The sequence below is a fragment of the Camelus bactrianus genome, chromosome 35 (assembly GCF_048773025.1).
Source record: "Camelus bactrianus isolate YW-2024 breed Bactrian camel chromosome 35, ASM4877302v1, whole genome shotgun sequence".
NCBI lineage: Eukaryota > Metazoa > Chordata > Mammalia > Artiodactyla > Camelidae > Camelus > Camelus bactrianus.
Genome location: NC_133573.1, coordinates 19,302,796 through 19,329,295, shown reverse-complemented (window position 1 = coordinate 19,329,295; position 26,500 = coordinate 19,302,796). Strand labels below are relative to the sequence as shown.

General features: G+C 38.8%; 1 protein-coding gene across 1 annotated transcript in view; it reads right to left on the bottom strand.

Annotated features, from left to right (window-relative positions):
• Positions 1–26,500, bottom strand: part of PRTFDC1 (phosphoribosyl transferase domain containing 1) — an 85,693-nt gene that overhangs the window by 43,573 nt on the left and 15,620 nt on the right. Inside the window, exon 3 of the mRNA XM_010967961.2 lies at positions 25,178–25,361. Within this exon, the coding sequence (XP_010966263.2) occupies positions 25,178–25,361 (184 nt within the window). The remainder of the gene's footprint in view (positions 1–25,177; positions 25,362–26,500) is intronic.

Sequence of the window (26,500 nt, the reverse complement as noted above, 5' to 3'; positions counted from 1 at the left end):
CTGAGTTCATGACTCAGCTGAGGAAGCCTTCCCAACCTCCTCTCTGTTCCCCTGCTCTGTGTATATGCCTCACGGCACTTCTGATTACCTTGCGGCTGCCAGGTCCTCTCTGAATTCAAGAGTTGTGGGCCATCCATCACATGAGGATCCTGACATACTGAATATGAGGAGACATTAAGATTACAAAAATGTGATGTAATTTGAATGCTTACGTAACAATGAGTGGGCGTGCACACACACAGACACTCCTAGACACAGACGGGCCATGCTGATACCTGGAACTAATGACTCGTATGAATGAATGAATGGATGTGTCTTACCATGTGGGACAAACAGAATCATATCTCCCTCTGTAAATGGCTGGAATATAGACCACACAGAAGGAACACAAAAGGGCTGTCTTTAATTCTTTGATGTCCTTGGTGTTTCTGCTAAGAGGCCAGTGAACTAGAACATTTTTATTTATTGAGGAAATAAAAGTGAGATTGCTACAAGACCTCATTTCATGGGAGCCACGCATGTAAGGGGTTTTCGTCCGCTGCTCCTGAGTGCTGTCTGGAGGGCTACTAGCTGCTTGCTCCCATTTGGGCATCACAGGCCCTGGTTCTGAAAGGCATGGGGTCAAAGGAACAGGGAGAAGGATAAGATGTTAGGTGATCCTGGGACTCTTCCTGGTTTTGCTGCTGGTTTATCTTTTCCTTAAATGGATTTCTTTGGAATATAGGTATATAGTTATATCCATTCAGGACATAAAGGAGTTTACATCTTACTTTATTGGATATAAAAGTCACATGGACACATTACAGAAAAACTGGATAGCGTAGACAAGTATAAAAATGGAAAAAGAGCCAGGAAATGGAGACAGAGAGATAGTGAGTGTATGAGCTGAAATTCCCATGGGATAAAAGTATCTGACTTGAATCACTTCAAGGCAAATTCTTCAGGGAAAAAAAAAAAATCATCTCTATGAAAATAGCACAGAATCACTTTTGGAGTTGTTACATTTCAAAAATCTGTAAAAGCTTCCCCAACACCTCTGTGAAGTTACACTGAAGAAGTTACACTCTTTCAAATGTAATGTCTAACAATAGAAACAAAATATTTGGTATTTGTTTTCTTTCTTTTTCTTTCTGTCCTTTTTTGTTTTAAAAACCACATCCAAATGCATTTCAAAGTGAAGCATTCTAACCCAGGATAAATAGAGAACACAGAATAAAAGGCTATTTCATTCTGGAGTCAGGCAACAAAATGTCATGACCTTTGCCCTCAGAATTTGATTTTCAGTGAAATTTCTTTATAGAGTTTTCTAGCAACCAAGCGTTTTGAACATTAAATGTGGGAAAATTTTACTTGAGGGCAACATTGCTTTCTAGGATATGGTCCAGGACATTTCACATGAATGTTGAATAGGGCCTTTTAGAATAAAGTTTCACTGTTGCTCGATCTACAACAAAGTCCCCCGAGGCCCAGAGCTACATCACATGTTTGGATGCCCACCCCATGGTGCAGAAGACCCCCAATACTTTTGTGATGAATTGCATTTCATTGAACATGACTCTAATCATTTATTGACTAAAGGGCTAGAATTCTACTGCATTGTAATTCAAGGCAATGTTTTTAATGCCTGGGCAGTGTTGCTTTACATATTCTGGTAATTTTCACAATCTCAGGCAGGAAGAAATATACCAAGTGACAAAGAGTCCAGTTTTTTCCCCCTAAAAACTGCTGGCAGAACCAGGGCTTGAAGAGGCTGGGAAGAGCTAAGTGCTAGAACTTTCCATGTGCTGTTGTGCCCTTCACTGGATCTGAGACCTATTTCCACTCTGGCCCTGGTAACCGAGGCGGGATGTGGAGGCAGGAGCTGAGCATCTGGAGTTAACCCCTCTTCCAGTAGCCCCTTCAATTCCAGCTACTTCGAGGAAAATAGATTTCCAGCTGGAGTGAGTATGCAGGAAAAAGGACAGCGGTTTCATTTATTTATTTTATTTCGTTTATTTTAAAAATAATTTTGTTGGGGGGGAGGTATTTAGGTTTATCTATTTATGTTTTAATGGAGGTACTAGGGATTGAACCCAGGACCTCATGTGTGCTAAGCATGCACTCTACCCTCCCCCTAGAGCAGCTGTTTTAAACATCACCTCCCACCGTGGACGATCAACCCTAAACAGGGCATCTTAACCTTCCTGAGTCTCGGTCGCCTCATATGTTAAGTGGAGATAAGAATATCTAGCTCAAAGATTAGAGAGAGAGATTGCAGGACTTTTAATAAATCACTGGGACACATGCGTTTTATTATGAAAATATCCTTTACCCGTGATCTCACTGCTCAGCAGTCATGTGTGGGCACTGTTTCCCTTACTAGGTGCGGGTCCCTTTGAGGACAGGGATCACGCAGGGCTTATGCTCTTGGAAATTCACAGGATCCAGCAGAATCACCGAGGCACAGATTTTCAGTAAATGTTAGTTGAATGGATGAATTTTAAAACATAACATATATTTCTTTGTAATTTTTATGGCTTAGTATCTGAGGGGAAATATCACTTTCTTCCAATGGTGGAAGACTAATTTGCTATTCCTGGCACTAAATTTAGATTTCAAAAAGTTTCCATATTTTACCCTCTATATTGAAAAAAATGGCACTTTGTTTCATCTCGCCTCCTGCTGAAAGTCCATGAAGCCCTTAGCACCTCAATGAAATTAAGTGGGGGGTCGGGGGGAATTCAGTAGTGCAGGGACCTTTCTCAATGCCATGGCCAGACACTATTGATATTGCTAGGTTCCCACACAGATTTAGTCCAATAAAATTAAAAAAAAAAATCTGTCCAATGAGATGAACCATAGTAGAAGCTGAGGATTCAGCAAGTTAAAGGAACATTATTACCTTGGCAACTTATATATATTTTAAGGATTAGGGGAAGAATGCTGCTTTGTTTGAGGAAAGAGCAAAAAGCCAGAAAACCTAAGATTCAATTCTAGTTTTACCAGTTACAGCCTGGGTGACCACGAGCAAGTCGTCTAACAACTCACAGATTTTTATCTCATTATGAATGCGATGGGGATAATGATACAAGTTTCAAAGGCTGTGGAAGATTAAGATAATGTGTGTGAAAACATGGTGTATGCTCATAGTCACTAATGTAATCGATGTTAGCTGAGTGTGACTCAGCTAAGAACCCAGAATTTGGGGTTGCCTTTTTCTCCCCTCGGGAATATCTGATTATAGATCTATCCAACTTTACTAAAATCCAGTATTCAAAAATACAAGTCAGCAAAATAATTCAAGCCCACTTATTTCACCCCAAAAGGAGACTTTACCAAATGAATCACTATTAGATTTCATTAAATAAAAACTGAACTTGAGGCAATTAAAATTCAACTATACAGGGGAGCGTCATGTCAGAGAATAAAGTTGAGCAATCTTACTGTTCCTTTTAGCTTGACCCATTAAGTAACTTCATGTGTATGTTAGGTTTATGAGATGCTTAATGGAATTTTTAATTGTAATAAACTTCTGGGTCATTTCTGGCAGAAACTACTTTCAAGTTAGCCTCAATGATTTTCAGCGCCCCTATTAGAATGTAGTTTCATTCAGATTATAGTCAGATGCTAATAAGGATAAAGGTCATTTGGGCAATGATTTTAAAGCAATTTTTAGAATCTATTTACCTCCAGTATAAGGACTAGAACTCATACAAGTGAAGGTCTGGAAACACACAGAGCAACTGTGTGTTTAAGCTGCATCAACAGATCTTTCTTTGAGTCACATGTGAAGAAAGCAGATTTCCGTGGTTATTATTAAAAAGAGTTAGGAGATTTTAAACTTTGGGAACTAATGGCACTTTATTTTCCCTCTGGGGAAATTACTTGACTTCTGGGAATATCCATTCGTTTGAATTATTTTTTTTTTAATGTTGAGAAATTAAAGGACCACGAACTGTAATACAAAAACAAAATCCAAAACCAACACTGCCCTATGAATCTCTGGGCTCAAGGGCTTCAACGCCATAAAGTTTCAGAGTCAAGTCAGTTAGAAAAAACAAATTGTAGAGCCAAGACTCAAAATTACACATTTAAATAAGAAAATGAAGTCAATAATAGCTACAAGTAAACATTGTTTTAGGACACAGAACCCACTTGCTCAATTTCTAAATATTTTATTCAAGTGTGAGGAATGTGACACTTTCTACTAGAAAGATTCCAGTTGGATCTGCGTTACTGTGAAAATAAGAAGAAAATCACAATGTACTTTCACAAAACTGTTTCTCAGGCATCTGCTATCTGCTTTCTAGTTTGTGAACCACTGAGAATAATACCAACACCCATGTGTACACAGTGTTCTGAAGCAAAAATACATTAAGGGTAAGAAAGACAAGACAGGGTACAAGTGGGCTCATGGCCACCGAATGCTGCACAAAGATACACTTCTTGGTCTGGCAACATCCTTCAGCAGCAAGGTGTCCTCTCTTGCTCAAGGATTCTGCCCTCAGCATCCCAGAGGTGTGATATTATCTTAACCTCAACACATGCTATGATTTGGTTTGAAGAGCGGAGTTTAAGAGAAGTCAGTGAAATTTGTTTTGGAATATATCGAGAAAATATGGCCTTGAGCCCTGCTTCTCACAAGGTCTGGGCCATTAGAAACGCCTTTCAAGGAATTTCATTAAAACTGCAGGCACAACCAACTCCTTCTCCAACTAGCTTCATGTCAACAAATGCTTTGTCTTTTCCAGATCAAAGCAAGTGGCTTCTGCCTCAGACCTAACTAGGATATAATAATAATAATAATAACAAATCATAGTTGTTATTTATTGACCACCAATTTGCATGAATCTGTATTAGGGGGTCTTCCATAGGCCATCCAATTTATTGCTCATAAAATCCTCTGATGAGATAGGCTCAAACTGCCTTATTTCATAGATGACAACACTAAGATTCAGAAAGGCTTAGTAACTTTGTATCAAAAATTAGTATGTGATAATCTATAATGATAAAGAATATGGAAAAGAATATACACATGTTAAACTGAATCAGTATGCTATACACCAATAACTAACATTGTAAATCAACTCTACTTCAATTTAAAAAATTAGTAAGTGATATTGGAATTTGCAACAGATGCATCTTTAATCTCAAGTTTGTTCTTATGGCTTCCATATTCTTTTTTATTAAGCTTGCCTTTTTCAAAGACCTCTGACATCTGGATGGGGAAATGGGTCTTCTAGCTTCCTTAATCAAGCTTCCAAATAAACAAGTGGTTCAAAGAGAATTACTACTCAACTTAAATGGCAAAACCAGAATTTCTTAATTTCCTTTTAATGATCCTTTCCAACACTTGGCTTCTATTTCCTGGAAGGCAGCGTTAAAATCGCACATGTCTCCTAGGCAGGGAGTCATTTTCAATGTGGTACCCCACTTCCTATGACTGGTTGTCGAGATCAGCTATTGCTGACATCATCATTTGCTGAGCCTGTCCTTCTCTCTTTGTTCCTGAAGACACTTGGGTCCTTGTCAAGGCCACTAGCAAATTCCATCGTGCTAAATCTGGTGGGCAACTTTCAATCTTCTTACTTGATTGATCAGCTGCATTTTTGATCGGCTCCACCTTCACGTGGCTTCCAGGACATGATCCCTTGGCTGCTTCTCCTCAGATTTCTATGCTAGTTTCTTCTTGTCCTCCTAGTTTCTAAATATTGGGATGCCCGGGGCTCAGTCCTTAAGTCTCTTCTCTGCCTAGTCCCTCGGTGACCTCATCTTTTATCATGGCTTTAAATTCCTTGTACACATTGACCTTTTTCAAACTACCGTCTTCATCCTCAGCCTCTTCCTTTCTGAACTTCAGACTGGCCCATCCAACTGCTGCTTATCTTGGATGTTCAAGAGGAAAAACAATTCAAAACCAAACTCCAGGTTTCCTTTCCAAACCTCCTCTTTTCACCCTCTTCCTCATTTTAGTAAATGGCAATTCAGTTCTTACTGTTGCTCAGGCCCCAAACCTTAGGAGTCACTCTTGAAATGCAATTAAAAGCCATTAGCAAATTTGGCTGATGGTTTTGGCTTTACTTTAAAATATATACAGAATCCAAACACTTCTCACCATGTTTTCCATAACCATCCCTGGCTCAAGCTATCATTACTTCTCAAATTACTGCAATGGCCTTCCAAAAGTCTCCCTGCATCAAACTTTACCCCATTCATTCTATTCTCAACACAACAGATAGACTTATTCTTTAAAATATAAGAAAGACTGTGTCACTCTGCTTAAAACCCAGCAAAGTTCTCCCACTTGTTCAGACCAAAAGGCAAGTCCGTACAACGGCTACTTAATCTCCTAGTAACCTCCCCTCACTTACTCTTCTCGGGCCTCCTTTGCTTTTCTTCAAATATGCCAAGCACACTCTCACCTAAGAGCTATTACACTTGCTGTTCTTCTGCCTGGAACCTACTTCCCCTACCTACCTGGTGTGTTCTCTTGTTTCCTTCCCATCTCTGCCTCAAATGACCCCCAACTAGAGACCACCTTCCCTGACCATCCTCCCATGACCCTCTTCAGCTCTCCCTGTCCCTCTGACCCACCTTGATTTTTCTCTGCAGTATTTTTCACTATTTGACTCATTTCATATTTTCTTGCTTTTGTTTAATTTTTAATTTCCTGCCTGTTTTACCTAGAATGTAAGCTACAGAAATGGCAAGGGATTTATTTTGTTCCCGCCTGTCTCCCTAGTACTAGGGCGGAGCTTGACCCACAGTATAATATAAAGACGATTTATATTGTGGCGATTTTGTGCTCACAGAACCTCCGGTAGCATCATCGCCTACTTCCTGACAAGGCTGTCTCCTCCACCTAAACTTTACACTTTGTCTTATGGCCCAGCTGCCGTACCTTCCTGCCTTCCCGTTGCCTTACAGATCAGAGCTAGCTCCTTGGCTCAGTGGTGCCATTGAGAACCCAGGCCCTATCTCTCTTTCCTCCCCACCATCCTTGGTAATTAGCTGAGTCCTTACACTTGTCTTCTTGGGGTCCTGAGAAGATGGCTATGGTTCCAGGAGTTGCTTTACGACAAAATTACATCTTGCTAAAAAGAGAGAATTTCCTCCCATGGTTTGTTAGGGAAACAAACTGTTCCCTGTGGGAAGACTCACAGTGGGCTTCCCTTTACTGTGTCAAATGGCCATTTCTGAAGTGCAAGGGAGGTTGCGAGAGTGAGTTGCTGGTACCAGCAGCATCTGTAACGGGAGGCAGAGCAGTTACGGTCCGAGTAGGACTGGCAAGCAAGAGTGCTACCATGCAAATATTTTTGACTTTCCAAGAACTTTTTCTTCCCTTCCTATTTGTTTTCTCTGTGCAACAGAGTCTTAATAAGATACAATATCTTATTTTGTCTCATGTTTAATATCATTAAACATGATATCTACTTTATATCTATTTTCTTAGAGTTACCTTTATTATATATTTTTGTTTTTATTTTGTTTTGTGTTGTATGGTCTTTCTTTTTCATGTTAGAGACTCTTCTGCTTGTCTTTTCCTATTTAAAAGCAAAGACACCAAAAAAAAAAAAAAAAAAGCTGATTGGAAAGAGTTACGTGTCCATCAGGGGCAGAGAGTGATGACAGATGGATTTACTAGAGGGTGCCCCTGTCCTTTACAGTGGGGGACTCCCAAATGCCATAGGGGGAGGTCTCCTCTTTAGAACCATTCAGTTTGTCCAAAGAAGAACATTCACTCTCAAACCTCAGTGTCTCGCTGACAGGGTAGGGAGGTGGTAATACATCTGGCTGCCCAGGAAGAGGGTGATAGCCCCAGAAGCTCATATGGAAATTTTAGCTGAACTCCCCAGGCCTCTTCTTTACTTGACGTCCATACTTTGGGCACCTTTGGCTCATTTTTTCTGAAAAATTAATCTTCAATTTTCTGCAATGGTGGAAGAGGCAGATGAGGGTGGGTTGGAAGGGAAGAGCAGTCACCTGACTTCAAACAATGGAGGTGGAGGAGGGGAACCAGAAGTCCTAGGGCTCTGTACAGACATCAGCCCACTGCCTGCTCTATGGCATCTCTGGAGCCCTGAGTCTCTCAAGGCCCTGCCGATACATTCTCGGTGTCATTCTCTGTGGACATTTGGGTCTTACTCTCCCCCGTGCTATCAGGCTCATCATCTCTGGCACTGTCATCTCCCATTCAGTGTGTCATGCGAGGTTTTATATGTAGTGTATATAAAATATATCAATACCATTTTAGTGGAGAATGTAAGTCAAACATGTGTGGTCAATCTGTCATTTTTATGCAGACGTCCCCACATTTTAAAGATTCTATAAATTTACATCTGTCAGGGACCCTACAGCTCTTGAAAGCCGACCGTGTCATTTTCCCAAAGACAGGAAAGCTCAGGGAAATGAGGTCCTGGCTGAAGTGAACAGTAGTGATGGGGTCCTTCTGGGAGGCAGCACGGAGGCACAGTCAGGCCTTCACCCTGGGGAGGCATCTCAGCCCCGTCCTCAACTAGCTCTGTGATCTTGGGACAGTTTCTTAAACTCCCTGTGCCTCGTTTTCATCAAATGTAAAATGTGGATAATAATAATTACCTAATTCATCAGGCTGTGGTTGGCATGAATGAATTCATATTTGTAAAGCACTTAAAATCGTACTTTTACACAGTAGTCAATTATTCAGTATTACTATTATTAGTTTGGATAAATCTAACTCAACTTACAAAAAACAAGCATAGTAATATTATAGTAGAGAGAGATCTTAATTTAAGAATTTGTACAAATAATATTAGGGGATAATTTCTTCTAGTATATGTGTTTTGTATGGAGAGGTTAGCCTAACAATACTGCTAACAGGAAACTCTTCATGCCTGAAAATGTCTGCATTAATCCATCCTTTTGAAATGTCTAAATTTATCCTATGAAAGAAAAAAATTGAGTTATATCATGGTTTTCAAATTAAAATATACTCATTAATAATCTAAAGGTCCTAACAATTCTAATTCTTACAAGAACATTACCTTAAAAAAAAATCAGAAAAAAAATTATCCTGTTTTGCTGATCCAAATTGATCTGCATTAAAAGTGAATGGATTTTACTTTAAATAAAGAAATAAAGCCATTTTCCTGCCTATGATTCAACAACAGTTAGAAGTGATTTAAAGAACTGAACAATAGAGGCATAATTAATATCTTCCTGAGTGAGTGAGACTCAGAAAGCAGTGGAATAAGGGAAAATCCTATTTTCAGCTTTAAGAAATCATCTTCAGGGGGAAGGGGGCAACAGAGGTGTAGCGGATTAAGAGGTACAAACTATTAGGTATAAAATAAACTATAAGGATACATTGTACAACATAGGGAATATAGCCAATATTTTATAGTAACTATAAATAGAGTATCACCTTTAAAAATTGTGAATCACTATATTGTACACCTGTAACTTATATAATATTGTACAGTAACTATACTTCAATTAAAATTTTTTTTAAAGAAATTATCTTTATAGGAAGAGGAGGGCTAACATTGTATCTTTTCACTTCTCAGATCTTTTAAACTTGAGCCAAGATGAATTTCCGATGTGCACCCTTACCAGAACACTAGTTGCGGCAGCTTCTGGAAGCCGTGCCTTCCAGCTGCCTTTCCTAATTAGATGAGGCTCTACCACCAAAACAACACACGGAGGTGAGCAGGGCACTAAGCCCACGCCAACACCCCTGCAGGGGCTCCTGAGAGAGGAAGGAGTAATTCCTGGCTTCTCCCTGTCACATGCCTACCAGGACTTCCCCCTCCTGTCCAGACCAGCATTTGTAGCAAGAGCATTGCTGATTCATCACGACTGCTGGTCCAGAGTGACCGCTGAGTCTCTTCCTGAGGCGTTGTCTGCCCAGTCATTTCTGTCTCTGGCGTGAGTTTCGGGGCCTCTGACGTATTGTTGTGCCCTCTCCCGCCCCAAGAGTCATCCTGTTTTCATGGAAGACTCTCATTTGTCAGTGTCTGTTTGGATTCCATTTCTGTTCTCGAAGAAAAAAATAATGCTAGGCAAACAAAAGGAGAAATATTTTCAAAACTACCCTCTAAATGAACGCCGAATTAATGTGAAGAAAATGAAGTAATTCATGTCCTTGAAAGCTATGAATTTCAAGCATTTTCATATATGTTGAAATTATGTTAATATATGTTGAAATTAACTAAGTGGTTAACGGTAATATTGAGCTTAACAACGGCAAACTCATGCCATAAAGTAACCCGTATTACAATCTAAAGTGGGAATTAAAAACATTAAATTCAAACTATGTTGAAGCACAATGACCATCATAAAGGACTTTTCAAGAGACTAATTTCCTAAAAAATATTTTCCCCAAGTCATTTTATTATATCCAACTATTTTATTTTTTTTCCCATCCAAATCCAAATTATTTCTTGGTAACTCTCCTAGCATATAAAGTCCATGTGTTTAATAAAATACGCATGGAATGTGCAATTTCATAAAGGCTTTACGATCTTGATGCTAGGTTTTATATTCTACATCAGTTACAAAATGTTGATTAAAATAACAATTTAAAAATAAGGGCAAGGATTTTTGCTGCCAGCAATTATTTTTGTGCCAAAGATTAGAACTTGTCTGGATGTAATTAATAAAACATCACATTGTGTCCTTCTGGGATAAGGTCAGGTAGGAATGGATTAAAATGATTTTCAGCATACTTGCTGTCTATCTGCAGTACTGCTCAAGTGTCAGGGTTCCAGCATGCATGTGAAAGACACGGGGACGTGAAATATGGCTGGAACCCTGTGCATCTGCTGCCAAAGGTACTCCCAGTGCACACACTTTCTGGTGGGCAGGCCCCACCTCGTTCCCAGGCACTGCAGCTTTCTCTTCTAATAGCTGAATCACTTGACCTCTGCCGCTCCCCCAACCCCCGGCCCCCACCGCACTTACTGGCTCAACCTCATCACATCTCTAGGAACAAACCCAACCTCACATGAGATCAGAACCCTTTGGAACTTTTGGGCAGGCAGCCAGGGCCTGATGCCCCATGACTCAGTGGTACATTTCTCCTGCTGGCTCTGGCATTCTGCCTGGTTCTCAAGATCCAATGCCCACGGAACTCTGGATCTGTGCCTTATCCTGTTTCCTGTGCCCAAGTCGCCTCCTAGAAACTTGCCCAGCACTCTTAAAGAACTGGGGTGCTCCTTTCTTCTGCCTGTCTACCTCCCAAACACTGGGGTCCTTCCCCCACCCCCAGCTCCAAGACGCAGCCGCGATGTTCTGGTTAAAAGCTCTAGTCTGGGAGCCTGATAGACCTCCACTTCCTAGCCATGTGTCCCTGGGGGTCCAACTCATCCCTCTGGCCTCAGTGGCCTTCCTTGATCAAACGGGGTATGAGTAGCACCCACTTTACAGGGGTCTTGTGAGGGTTTAGAGGTGTTACACATAAAGCACTTAGAACAATACTTGGCCATAACATATAAGGACTCAGGGAATATCAGACTTTATTAATAGTAGACCAACAAACATTAGGACATGAGCCGGTGGTTACCAGCCTAGTGCCTGGAGCTCCAAGCTGTGGTCCTACATCTCATCTTTCAACCACCTATTACACCTTCTGCACTGGACTTCAATTCACACTGGCAGCAGAGTCTGGTCCCCAGTTTGTCCCCCTCCAGGCTGGGTCTTGTTCCTACCCTGGATCCAACCCCAGCCTCTGGCAGACACTGAGTTAAGCACAGATCTGTCCCCAGAGTGCTCTCTGAAAACTTGGTTGCCTCTACAATTTAATCATTGCTTCTGCATTCTTCTCTTATTGCCCTCTCAGCATTTGCTTTTCATAAGGAAAGAGAAATCCTAGTAAGCATCTCTTTAGAAAATTAAATCTGAATACAAAGAATGTACACTAATAACATGCATAGATATTTAGAAAATAAAGACTAAAAATGATAACTGAAAAATGTTGCTAGAATCTCTACCATTAAACCTTATTACACAAATGGGCTTTGGTTTCACTTTTTTTTTTAATTTAATATCTTTTACTTGATAGAATTATAAATCTCAAAGTAAACTTCCTGGAGCAATGGTAGATGATGTCTTTTAAGATCAAACCAGATATTTACTTCATGCCGAGTTTGTTCATCCATGCATCCTGAAAGCCAGTAGTAAATAAATCTTAAGAACCAAAGGTCAAAGACAAAAACAGGTAATGTCAACACTCTTCATTTCAGTAAACACAGAATCATGGCAGATGTTTCAGCATCTTTATCCAGAGGTCACAGAGAAATTACATCCTGGTTTTCATAAGTGCTTTTGATTACATTTAAGGATTTAAGTGGATTGATTCAAACCACCCAGCCCTCTCCCTGATTTATTCTTTAGTAAATAACTCTCCCTTTGAAGTCTACAAAAAATGTTTTGAGGATATAAAAAATATTTTAGATACTAAGGTGGAAAAAATCTGTAGCTTCAGAGGAATACCCTACCATTTGCAAGAGTATTGGAATAATATTACCAGACCTGAGATTTAAGAATAACCAAAAGGTAAAGACAATATTTTCTGTCACATTTCAGCTATTCAAACACTTGCAAATGGTATTTCCATAAACAGGGCAACTACCAATTCATTAATTCTCATGTTGTACTTTTTCCCCCCACATTTTAATATACCTCAAATCAGGATGCATCCGACAAACCACGTTATGTAATGGCTTAATTTATAGCATTTTTTCCTTTCTTAGTAGTACATGAAATAACAGTATTCTTTATAATGTGTGTTGTCTTAGATCTAATGAAATGTGGTAGATTTTGGAATTCCTTTTCTCCTATCTTCTCTCTTTCATTCCTTTATTTTCTTCTATTTTCCTGCTCCTTCAGTTTTCCTCTCTCACTTTAAAAGCTGTGTACATACACACACACACACACACACACACACACACACACACACACACACAGCTGTCTGACTTGGACCCATCCAGCACCCCCGAGAACTGAGGACCTCTCTTCTCCACCAGTCCATCTCTAAAGAATTGGACTGGGGTTCTTTTTCTCACTCCAAGCCAAAGATGGGATTCTGCTAAAGGTGAACTTCCTGTCTCAAAAAGAAAGGGGCAATTCGCAAGTGAAGCCACCTAGTGCTGGACTTTTGTTTGTTGGGAAGGTTTTGACTACTAATTCAATCTCCCTACTGATAGTAATTGGTTAGTTCAGATTTTCTATTACAAATGCTGCTGAGGATGTAGAGAAAAGAGAACCCTTGTGCACTGTTGGTGGGAATGTAAATTGATGCAGCCACTATGGAAAACAGTATGGAGATTCCTTAAAAAATTAAAAATAGAACTGCCATATAACCCAGCAATACCACTTAAGAGTGTTTATCTGAAGAAAATGAGAACACTAATTTGAAAAGATTTCTGCAGCATTATTCACAATAAGCCAATATGGAAACAATTTAACTATCCCTTCATAAATAAATGGATAAAGAAGATATGGTGTGCACACGCACACACACACACATACACACACAGTGGAATATTATTCAGCCATAAAAAAGAATGAAATCTTGTCATTTGCAACAATGTGGATGGATGTTGAGGGCATTATGCTAAGTGAAGTAAGTCAGACAAATACAAATACTATGTGATCACTTATGTGTGGAATAAAAAAAATAAGCTCATGGATGGAGGTGGGTGGTGGAAGAAATGGGTGAACAGCTCTTGTTTTTGTTTAAATAAATTGACAAAAATTTAAAAAGGGGCATTCAACTCAAGTCCCCCTTACTATGTGGAAAACATTCAGTAAGAAGCAGTTGCAGGGCGAAGTGGGAACTACTCACTAACACTAAGGATGCTGGATTTGGTTTCCTAATCCTGTCCCAGTTCCTCACTAGCCAGGGTGATAAAAGATTGACTTAAACTCTTTGTTCTGAACTTGGGGAATGAGAGAGCAGAAACGTATTTTAGCTTTTCTCTTCCCTCATGGGAACAGGTTTGTGGCCAAACCTTTGCTCTAATAAAGATGCCAGCTTCCCCAGGGGCCCACATGCCTTGCATGGCAAATGTCTCAGTCTCACTGCAGCCACACTCTGGATTCTATTTTATCTCCAAAAAGCTTTCTCGTGGTGTCACCAACACACAGGAATCATTAATTAATACAAGCAGTGTGCAGGGGGTAGGGGGAGGGGATCCAGGCCAACTACCACCCACTTCAAATTAAGTTCTGTTTTTTAAAGCCTTGAAGTTTGGTGAAGGTTTTACTTTGCTCACAGGTTAGCTAACCAAATTGGTGGAAAACAAAGGAATCATAGTATAGCTCCCTAAATTGCACTTTATTCTTAAGTTGGATTGGACACAAGTTAACGAACCTTTAAATCAAGGCAACATTTAGGAAATAAATACAGGAAATAGGAGGAATAAAGGGAAAGCACTTGGCAAATAATACAACCGCATACAAAAATGTTGGCTGAGAAGTCACTTGTTGGCACCTACTAATATTCCATTCAACCTCTCTCAAATCCTCCCTTTTCTCTACTCCCAAGCCCCTTAGAATATATATTTCAAAAGGCTTCTCACCCCTGAATGTGATTTGGTGCAGCCACTGTGAAAAACTAAAAAACTAAACTAAAAAGAGATTTTTAAAAAACTAAAAAGAGATTTTTAATAAACTAAAAAGAGATTTACCATATGATCTAGCCATCCCACTCCTGGGCTCATATGCAGAGAAAAGATATATGCACCCCAATGTTCAAAGCAGCACTATTTACAATAGCCAAGACGTGCAAGAAACCTAAATGCCCACTGATGGATGATTGGATAAAGATGTGGTATATATACACAATGGACTACCACTCAGCATAAAAAAGAATGAAATAATGCCATTTGCAGCAACATGGATGGACCGAGAGATTATCATACTACTTGAAATAGACAGAGAAAGACAAATATATATGATATCACTTATATGTGGAATCTAAAAGTTGACACAAATAAATTTATTTGCAGAACAGAAACAGATTCACAGACAAAGAAAACAAACTTATGGTTACCAAAGGATAAAGGGGGTGGCGGATGGATAAATTAGAAGTTTGGGATTAGCAGATAGAAACTACTATATATAAAATAAACAATAAGGTCCTACTGTGTAGCTCAGGGAACTGTATTCAATAGCTTATGATAACCTATTATGAAAAAGAATATATATATGTATAACTGAATCACTTTGCTGTACACCAGAAATTAACACAACATTATAAATCAACTATATACTCCAATTTAAAAAAAGTCTCCCACCCCTTCCCTGACAGAGCTTTCTCAGAATGAACTAAGCTGAGTAGCCTCGATTGGCAGCTGCATTTGCCTGTTCCTCTTTGATTCAAGTCTCTACACCTTCTGGAGCTGGAGCTTGGTGGTCAAAGTTCTTTTGAAAATCTGGAAGGTCTGGCTTCCCGCGAGCAGCAGCTTTAAGTGAATCCAGAGAGGAAGCAGGTATAGAGGTATAGTGAATGTTATCTTTTAGAAAATCTCCATTGTGAAGGGGCAAAAATGCAAAGAAAACTGTAGTTTCTCATAATTGACAAGAAAACAAGGTGTGAATATTTATGATTCAGTTTCTTGGAGGTTACTTCATAGTTTACTAATATAAAATGTAACACATTTCAGTAAAATAAGCAGTCAATTGTCTATATATAGACATGGCCATTCTTCCAGCAATTACAGGTCTTGGCTTCACCTAGTTACGTAAATATTAAAATAAACCTCAGGAAAAATTTACGCTGATTCCTTTGGTGAGATTTCCCTCCTTTTAGCCTGATAAATCTTGACACATCACCACATCTCTAGATTCACAATATGTCTTAGTTGTCACAGTCTTGGACTCTGGAGTTAACTGGGGTTTGACTATTAATCCTTTGCTTACAAGCTGTTTGATCTTGGACATGTTACTTAACAGCCCAGGTCTCAGTTTCCTCATCTGTAAAATGGGTATAATAATGTTACCTAATTGTTTCTCATTTTCTGTCTACTATTGAATCAATCAACTTTCAAGTTTTCTTTATTCCTTCTCATCATTTCTATTTGTGGGAAGTTATACATAATGTACATAATATTCTTATTCTTTCAGTGGTTACCCTTACATTTTTAGCAGGCATATCTAACTGAAATTCTGTAAATCATCAATGTCTCTATGCGTCTCCTAAACCATACACAACCTTAGAATGCTTTTGCTCTGGTCTTTTACAACTGAGTGTGGGCTGGTATTTCAGTTCCATCTTGTTTGCTTTACCACCAGAATGAGTCATAGTATTATTATTTCCTCAATTATGATTTGAACTTTGTTGATTTACCTATCTGCTCATCAGTTTCTTTGCATCATATTTATTTGTTTGGGTTCAACTTCCTTTTAATTAAAAATATACCCTAAATATACCAAGATAAATTAGGGGGTGTTTCTCCAGCCAGCATTTGTTATCAGGAAACTCTTTCAGAATGTGACTACTGATGTCTTTAGCTGGCACTCACACTCGAGTTCAAGATCAGCTGGGAATGAAAATTTAACTTAACAGTTATTTTCTCTCAGAATGTTGATACTCCTCAATGTCTTCTGATTTCTGTTGTTGCCTTTGAGAAGTCTGTTGACAGGATAGTGCTAATTCCTTGAAAGGCAACGTTTCTTTTCTCCCCAGGTGCTTTTACAGTCTGTTCTTTGACTCTGGTGTTTTGTCTTTCAGTTTCACTAGGATGTGTCTGGATGTGGTCTCACTGTGCTTCCTGAATCTGAATATTCATGTCTTCCATCAATTCTAGAATATGATTAGACATCACCTTATGAAAAATTGCGTCTCCTCTATTCTCTCTAGCCTTTCCTTATGGAACTCCTATGTGATGTATCTTGGATCTTCTCACTCAATCTTTCATGTCTCCTATCCTCTCTTATATATATTCCATTTCTATCCATGCTTCTGGGTCACTTTTTCACATCTAGCTTCCAGTTCAAACTTCAAAACGACATTCAATCTGCTGTTTATCCCACCATTCAAGTTACTATCTTATCCATTCAATTAGTGTCTTTTTTTTAACTGCTAGACATTCTATTATTTCACTTCCAAATGTTCTCATTTATTTTTTTCTTCTCATGTTGTCTGATATTTTCTTCAAGTCCTTGTATTTAAGTCTTTAGTCACACTAAGTATACGTATTTTACAGTCACTTTCACATAGCTTGTTTACCCGTTTCTGTTTACTCTGCAGGCTGATCTGGCCTGGGGTAGGCTATTTCCATGCATCTTTTGTTCTTCGGGTTTGTGAGCTCACGTTAAGTGAGACTTGTCTGTAGGGACCCTATCTAGGTTGAGGTACTCCCTCCAGAGACATTTTCCACTTTCTTCTACCAGCTATCTTGGGGGTAGTGTAGTCTGAGACCAATTTTAATACTAAATTCTCTGGTTATAGTTTCCCAGACGATGCAGGTTAAGTAAATGAAAACCTCAAAATCACATGTGGTACAGACTCATGTTTAAAAATCCCCACAGGATACTTTACTTTCCCACACCCACTCAGGCCAAACTAGCAAGGACAGACTAGTGTGTTAGGGTCTGTCATCACTAAAGGATGGGTTTTTATTTTTTCCACTGGAAGCATGTATCTTTGAAGGCACTGGCTTTGTAAGAGAGTTTCGTCTAACTTCCCATTTGAAATGGGTCCAAGTCTTTACCATCTGTCTCTGCATAAAGGTTAAAGTCAGATTATTGAGACAACAACTCCCAACCCTGGCTCCTGGGAGGCCCCAGTTCACACTTAAGCTCTGAGTCTCAGATCCTCATTTCTGTCCCTTGGATATCTCCTACCTTCTTGTGAGCTACAATAAGCATTTAAAAGGCTTTTAAAAAATAATTATTATATTCACTTAGCATTTTTATATGTTTTCTAGCAAGAGAATTATCAAGTTCTCTATTCCATAAAACTGCCACAATCAAATTCTTCATTTGGGTTGTTAACCTACTTGAATGTATTACTTTGAGAAAAAGAAACCATTTTTTAAGTGTGGAACGTAGTGGTATAACAGCAATAGGTGCTCATGTAATGCCACGTCCTTGGATTACTAGATCAGCTGAAAAGTCAGGCCCCGTAGATGAATGAAGTCTTATGAGAAATAATTGCTATTTGATTTTTTGTTAAATAAAATAAACATTGAATATTTTCACAAGTTTTGTTGCTCTAATAAGACAAGATTCAAAGTATAGCCACTTGCAGACATTTGAGATGCCACACGTGTAATAAGTTTTCCCTTTCATGCAACTTCCAGATTTTCTCAAGTAGGGTCACCATTTCTTAAAGGCCAGCTACTGCATAATGATAATAATAATTGTTTATATGTACTTGATATTTGTCTTACAAATATTTTAGGAGAAAAGCATCACTAATTCCTTTATAAATCTTAGCAAACATTAATATCTCATGAAAGAATCAAGTTTTCTGGAAAATCTTAGAAAATATATGGGATGTTGATATGCTGCAAAGGGCATGGGCTTGAGAGACAGATGAGTCTGGGCTCTGGTGCCATCGCTACTATTTATTGGCTGTGTGACCTTAGGTGAGTTAATTAACCTCTCTGAGCCTATTTTTCTTCATCAGTAAGAAGATGAGAGATACCTGGCAGGATTAAATAAGAGTGGGGAGGATAGAGCTCAGTGGTAGAGTGCATGCTTAGCATGCAGGAAGTCCTGGGTTCAATCCCCGGTACCTCCATTTAGGAAAATTACAATAAATAAACCTAATTACCTGCCAAAAAAAAAAAAGGACTAAACAAGATAGTGAATTCATCTAGCAAGTACTAAATGAATACTAATGAAAAGACAGAAAGAAGGACAGAAGTTAAAAAGAAGGGAGGGAAAGAGGATGGAAAACTTGAAATGTTAAGGGGTTCTGGCTGCCAGTGCATCTCATTTCATTTAAAGAACAGGAGTATGTTGGCCATGTTCTCCAATGAATTAGCCTAATGCTAATTTCTGAGTAATCACTGTTTAGATTGTTCTCATTTATGCAAATTCATTTCATGTCTTATGGGAAGTTTGATATAACAACAAAGACAAGTCGAACAGTCTAGAGCCTTGAGATGTTTGGACAATCCATCCTTCAGGAAGGTCCTTTAGGGAACAGTGGAAGGTGTCAAATTGGGACCCCTCCTGGGAAAAGAGTCCCCAAAGTAACTGATGAATACTGTGACAAGGAGAAACACTGCCTCTCAGTAAACTGAACTTGCAACTTTTTTCCTTAAAAATAAAAAATAAAAAATAAAAAGAATGGGGTGGGAGGGTATAGCCAGTGCTAGAGTATGTGCTTAGCATGCACGAGGTCCTGGGTTCAATTCCTAGTACCTCCATTTAAAAAAAGAAAAGAAAGAACATTTTTAAAAAAAGGAATCACAGAGCAGAAGGATGGGAGGGACTGAAACTATACAGTGCTTTTGACCAGCACCCACGACAGCCCACAGAGTCCTCATCACCCTCCAGAAATTTCTAAAAGAATAAAAAGACTACGTTAGTGGCCATTCTTTCTGCTGAGATGTTTTCAAGATGTCGGTTCCTGACAAAGAGGAGGTATGCAGGAACCCCAGACACCCTCAGAGGAAAACAAGTTAGTCCTGTCCCCCCCTTGTTTGGTGGTGTTTATCAGTGTGGGCTTTTAAATAGGTCTCTGTCCTCAGGAATGTTGAAAGAGCTCAAGTATGTAAAGGGGTGGTCAGCTCAAGACTAACCTGACAGCAATTAATTCCTCTCTGGATGAGGACTGCCTACGTGCTCTGAGCAGAGATGGGCTGTTCATGTCACAGCCCAGTCTGTGAATATGGTTTTTCCATCCATTTCTGAGGACATTTAATTAGGGGAGAAGCTTGCTCTGAGCGAGCAGGTAGGCTTTTACATCAGGCAATCTCCCAGGAGATGATCTGTGTCACCTTGGTGATGCCCAAGAGGAAGAATATTTTGTAAGAAGGGAAGAGATGAGACATCACAATTATCCTTGGGTCCTACAGGATTTAGGGTGGGACAAACGCTAAAATGCACTGTGTGTGAGACTGAATGAAGGTGGTAAAGATTTAAAGACTACTCTTATTTTTCTTGCCCATCAGAACCCTGGGCAGGAGCCTTCACATCCCTAACCCCAGGAAAAACATGTTGATCTGAAAGCATCTGTCTAGATGCAGCAAAAATGATCGTCAGCAGCACTGCAGCTGCACACATGCAAATGCTTGTTCTGAACTAGCATCACATGAACGTGAGATAGTGAGTGTCAGAATCTGTTCCTCTAGGTTAAAACCCTGATAAAGTAGAGAGGACATTTAGAGAAATGGTCCAGTGAGAGGCAGCAGCATTGTTTAATCTGACTTTATGATGCTATTAGTTTCAGCAAGATTGACCACATTCTGGGTCATAAAACAAGACTCAACAAATTTAAAAGAATTGAAATCACATAAAGTATAGTTTCTGTGACAGAATTAAACTAGAAATCAAACAGAACTATCTCTGGAAAATCCCTAAATATTTGGCAATTGAACACAAGAAATAATCCATGAGTGAAAAAGGAAATCTGAAAAGTTTGAGTTGAATGAAAATGAAGACAATACATCAAAAAATCAGGGATGCAACAGTTAATATCATACTGACTGCGAACAAGGCAAGAATGTTTCCTTCATTATTTCTATTCAGAATAGTACGGGAAGTCCCAGCCAGTGCAATAACAAAGCAATAACAAGAAATAAAAAGTATACAAATTAGAAAGAAAGAAGGAAAATCATCTCTATTCACAGAAGAAATTACTGTCTTCATAGAAAAATCTAAAAGCATCTACAAAAAAAGCTACTGGAACTAATAAGTGTTTTGAAAAGTTACAATTGATTACTAAATATTTAACAGTATTTCTGTATTTTGGCAATAGACAACTGGAAATCAAAATTCAAAGAAAAACTTACCATATATTACAGTGAAACCAAGGGTAGTCATCAGTTAGATCCCTTAAACTATAACTTGTTTAATAAATAACATCCTGTAACTTGCCTGCACTGACTAAGCTCGCTTTAATGCTTTAATTGTTCTTGCAAGTCACATACCCTCCAAGCTTTAGGTATCTTAGACAATGTATCACAAGACTCCTTCACCCGCCCCCTACAGATAACACCTCTGATGTTGGGTTGCTATAGTACCGTTGTGTTTCAAGAACGTAGAGTTAGTCTTGCTCAGGTCAAGCCAGTTGAGACCACCCACCATTAAGCTTGGCCTGCGCAAGTGTCTGATGGGTGACTTTTTGACGTCACAGGGCCCCAAACTCCACTCCAGATCATGCTAACACCACGATTTTCTGAACATGCATCCCAAGAAGAAGCATGTAACTCAGATACACCTGTGCACAACACAGATTACTTCACCTTTTTCTTGACTCCAGTTATCATTCCTCATGTCTCAGACCACCTTACTTCCTCGTCCCATAAATATCCAGCTTCTAGCCTTCTGGGAGGCAGATCTGAGACTAGTTCTGTCACTTCCCTGCTTGGCTGCCTTGGGAATAAACCCTTCATCTGTGCAAACCTTGGCGTGTCAGTGTTTGGCTTACTCGTCAGTATTTGGCTTGCTTGTCAGTATTTGGCTTACTGAACATTGGGCAAATGAACCTGATTTGGTAACAATAGAATTAAAAATCATTAAATATTTAGGTATAAATCTAACCAAATATATCTAAGATCTGACTCTGGAAAACTAGAAAAGAGTGATATTAAATACGACATAAATAAGTTGGGAAATAGGTCCTGTTCATGGATTGTAAGACTAAATAGTGTTAAGATGTTAAGTCTCCCCAAATTGATCTACAGGTTCAAAGCATTCCCAATAAAATAAAAATTCTAACATGTTATTCTGTAGAAATCAACATCACAATTTTTAAATTTATATGTAAAGGCAAATGACTAGAATCTCTGAAATAATTATGAAAAAGAACAAAGTTGGAGGACACATGCTACCTGATTTCCAGACTTGTTTTATTATACAGCTGCAGTAATCAAAACAGTGTGGTGCTGACAAAAGGACAAACAAAGATGAATGAAACTGGATAGAGTGTTCAGAAATAGACTCATGCATATATATTCAATTGATTTTCAATGAAAGATCAAAGGCAACTCAGTGGAAAAAAATAGTCTTTTCATCAAATGATCTTGGAACAATTGGACATTCAGTTGCAAAAAAAAAAAAAAAGGAACCATAACCTGTACCATATTAATAAATAACACAACATGGATCATAAACCTAGATTTAAACCTAAAACTAGGAAACCTCTCAAAGAAAACAGAGGATAAAGTCTTCATGACCCTGAATTAGGCAAGCATTACTTAGATACACAAAAAGCATGATCCACAAAAGGAAAAGCTGATAAATTAGAGTTTATAAAAATTTGTAAGTTATGCTCTTTGAAAAAAATAGCACTCTAATGAAAATGAAAAAACAACTCAATGGCTGGAAAATATATTCAAAACACATATTAATAAAGGATTTGTATATTGAACTCTCAAAATTCAATAAAAATAAATCAACCCAATTTTTAAAATGAGCAAGATATTTGAACAAACATTTCATTAAAGAAGCAATACGAACAACAAATAAGCAAATGAAAGGATGCTCAACATCATTCTCATTAGGGAAATGCAAATCAAAACCACAGTGAGATACTGTCAGCTATCTGAATGGGTAAAATGAAGAAAATAAAGAAAAAAGAAAGAAAAGAAAAACTGACAATACCAAGTGTTGCTGAAAATGTGGAGCAACTGGAACTCTCACACACTGCTGGCGAGGATGCAGAATTATTCAATTTTTACTTTGGAAAACAGTTTTGCAATTTCTTATGTATACCCCCCATATGACCTAGCAATCTCAAGTCAAATTTACTCAAGAGAAACAAAGATAAAAGTAAACACAGAAACCTGCATGTGAATATTTATAGCAGCTTTATTCATAATCACCCCCAAAAGGAAACAAACCACATATCCTTCAGCTGATGAATGATTTAAAAACTGGAATAGCAATATGATAAAATCCTACTTGACAATAAGAACTGAACTACTGGAACATATGACAATAGGGGTGAATTTCAAATGAATGATGCCAAGCTTTACAGATTTACAAAGGCCACATGGTATTTGATTACATTATAGGATATTCTGAAAAGAGCAAAACTCTGGGGACAGAAAATTTATCAGTGGTTGCCAGAGCCTGGGGGTTGGAGAAAGGGTTGCCTACAAAGGGACACAAGAGCATTGTTTGCGGTCAGGGCTGTTCCATGTCTTGACTGTGGTGATTTACACGACCGTATGCATTTGTCAAAACTCAGAGAACTACAAACTAAAAGATAAATTCTATTGCATGTAAATTAGGCCTCAATAAACCTGACTAACTTTTTAAAATATTTCTAAAGATTTTTTTAAAAATCTGTTTGCTGGGGAAAGATATGAAAAGGATCAGAGTCAAGTAAATGAGGGAAAAAAAAAATCTAAGAAGGAAGCACAGCTACTTAATCCAGAAGGAAAGGCACCTAAAGAGAAAAAAAGGTTTTCAAGAGAAGATGAAACCAATACATTCGTGTTAAGATGTGTGCAAAAAACCAAAACAGAACAGAAAAAAAAAAGTTTTATCCTGGCCTGAGAGGTCGTCAGGAAAATTGAGAGTATCTTAGGAAATTAGAAATAATTTGCCAGCTGCTCTAAAGCAGAAGCAACTGAGTCACAGAAAGAGAATGGTAGACAGAATTCTAAGATGCCCCTCCCAGTCCTGCCCCCTGTGCACCCGCTGTGTGTATAACCTCTTCCACTTGCACATGGGTGAGACTTGTAAATACGATAGGAATTTACTCCCATGATTAGGTGATTAGTCAGTGGACTTTGAGTTCATCAGAAAGAGCTTGTTCTGGGTGAACCTGACCTAATCAGGTAAGCCTTTAAAAAAGGGGGCTGGGTCAGACTGAAGGGAGAGGTTCTCCTGCCCTGCTGTGAGCTGCCTGTGTTGGAGTCCACGAGGCAAAGACCTGAGGGCAGCCTCTAGGAGCTGAGGGTGTCTCCAGCTTAGAGTCAGCAGGGAAACGGGGATTGAATTCTGCCAACAACCCCAAATCTCAGAAGAGATCAAAGAGATCAAAGCCCCAGATAACACCTTGATTTCAGCCTAGAAGGACTCTGAGCAGAGAACTTCTGACCTTGAAAAACGGTAGGATGATAAGTGTGTGTCAGATTAAGGCACTAAGTTTGTGGTGATGTTGTCCCAAAGCAATAGAAAAACAATTCAAAGCTAGTTTAATACATGGAGATATTTTCAGGGCTTTGACTCCTACAGTTCTCACCCAATAGTAAGCTAGTTTTAATGTTTAATGACTTACTATATATTGAATCAAAAAGCATCACAAAAGACAATAGCATAGAGAGAAGAGGAGAAGGCTAAGGGTATGACATGTTTGGAGAATAATCTCTCTCAGTCCCATCCAGCTGTGGCCAAGAAAACCCCGCACAGACTGATGGGGGAGGGGGAACCTTCTGTGGGAGGTTTCCTGGTCTTGACTCACTGTCCCTACAGGTTTTCCTTCTCTTTCTCCGGGGCCCGACTGCAGTCACCCAAGTCCTAACACTCCTCTCTGGGCTGGACACCCGCCCACAGGTCTTTGACATCCAGACCAGAAACATGTCCACGTTCACTGTACTTTCTTAACATTCATTCTCAACACAGTCATTCGTGAGGCGCTGAGCCAGGAAATAACCACTCAGCTTTGTAACTGTTAAGAGAAAGCATGAATCATTCCTGAAGCGTCTTTCCCTATAAGTGAAATAGACAGGAGACTCCCCACCGCCAAAGAATGTTATTTGAATTACAGGTTGTAGTATCTTGCAAATAAAAAAAAATACATTCTTTTTAACTTTTTTTCTAGTATTTAAACTTTTTTGGTTGTTGTTTTAGTGTGCGGGGGAGTGGGGGGATAGGGTTTATTTATTTGTTTGTTTGTTTATTTTAATGGAGGTACTAGGGATTGAACCCAGGACCTCATGCGTGCTAGGCACGCTCTCTACCACTGAGCTATACCCTCCCCACCCCAAAATACATTCTTAATTTTCATAATATCATTAGTTCTTTGACTTTTGTAACACTGTTCATTCTAAACATCATATAATGAAAACAGTAAATAATAACTTACCCTGTAACTTTTTAATCTGATGAAGTCAACCTTCATAGAGACGAATCTATCAGAATTTCGACTAATGTTCTTAAGGTGTTCTACAAGATCTGCACAGAACTTGTAGCCTCCTTTAAGCACACACAGGACCATAATGTCACAGTATCCTATGTCTTTCATAATATCCTTAGCCAGCCGCTCAATTCTGAAAGAAGGGATTAAAAGATACATTAAAGCAAAACTACTTCTGAGTATTTTTGTTCCTTTCAAAAAATGCACGATGTATTATACATGTTAGATTATGCAGGAGAATGTGGAGAAGACAGAAGCCCACAGATAAAGAAGCTTTGTTAATGTTGGACAGAGAGAGAGTGTTCAAAACATATTTCTGATAACTACTTCATCAACTGTACCATTTTGCTCCTCTGCATCACAGAAATGGTTAAGGTGTAAAATATGTCAAAGGTCATGAATGCTCTAATTTGACTGCTACAGAGCCTGGTTGTTAACCTTGACAATGCTATGAAGGTATGTGGTGATATTATACTCACTTCGTAGAAGAGAAAAAGGAAATGGAGAATGACTCACCCACTTTGCAACACTAGAGGAGACTGGGAGGAAAGTCAAGCCCATGGTAACTATCAAAATAACATTTGTCCTACATTTGATGAAGTTACCTGTCTGAAAGGTGCCCCAGGGTACAAACCCAGTGGGCCTCATTCCCATGGATCACAATGTGAATGGTTCCTCCTGGGGGTTACTCAATGGTGCAGCCTTGGGCTGGCACCTGACACCTAATTTGTAACTGTCATTGTATTTTTTCTAATTATTTCATATCTCTAAGTCCATTGTCCATACACCCACATAACATTAAAACTTTGACCGGAGGCAGGATCTAAAGTGCATACTTTATAAAAAAATTCCCACTGGTACCTCAAATTGAATTAGATTTAAAATAGATAAACTGGTAAACAACAAGTTCCTACTAATAAAACTAATAAGTGAATCGACTATACTTCAACTTAAAAATTTTAAAATTAAAATAGATGAAGTGAATGATATGAAAAATAAAATATTATATTACATATGTTCTATATATGGAATATATATACTTTATAGCATACATTTATGTTTTGTATGTGTGTGTGTGTATATGCATACACATATATACATATAAAATGGCAACCCATGGTTTCAGGCAATGCTTCTCAAAATATGATCAGTGAAACATGCACACCAGCATGCCAGATATTCTATAAAAAGAGACACTTGTCGCCAGCATGATGGAGTGAGGAGGTATACACCTCCTCTCCACAAAAAGCAAGTAGAAAGTTGGACAAAACT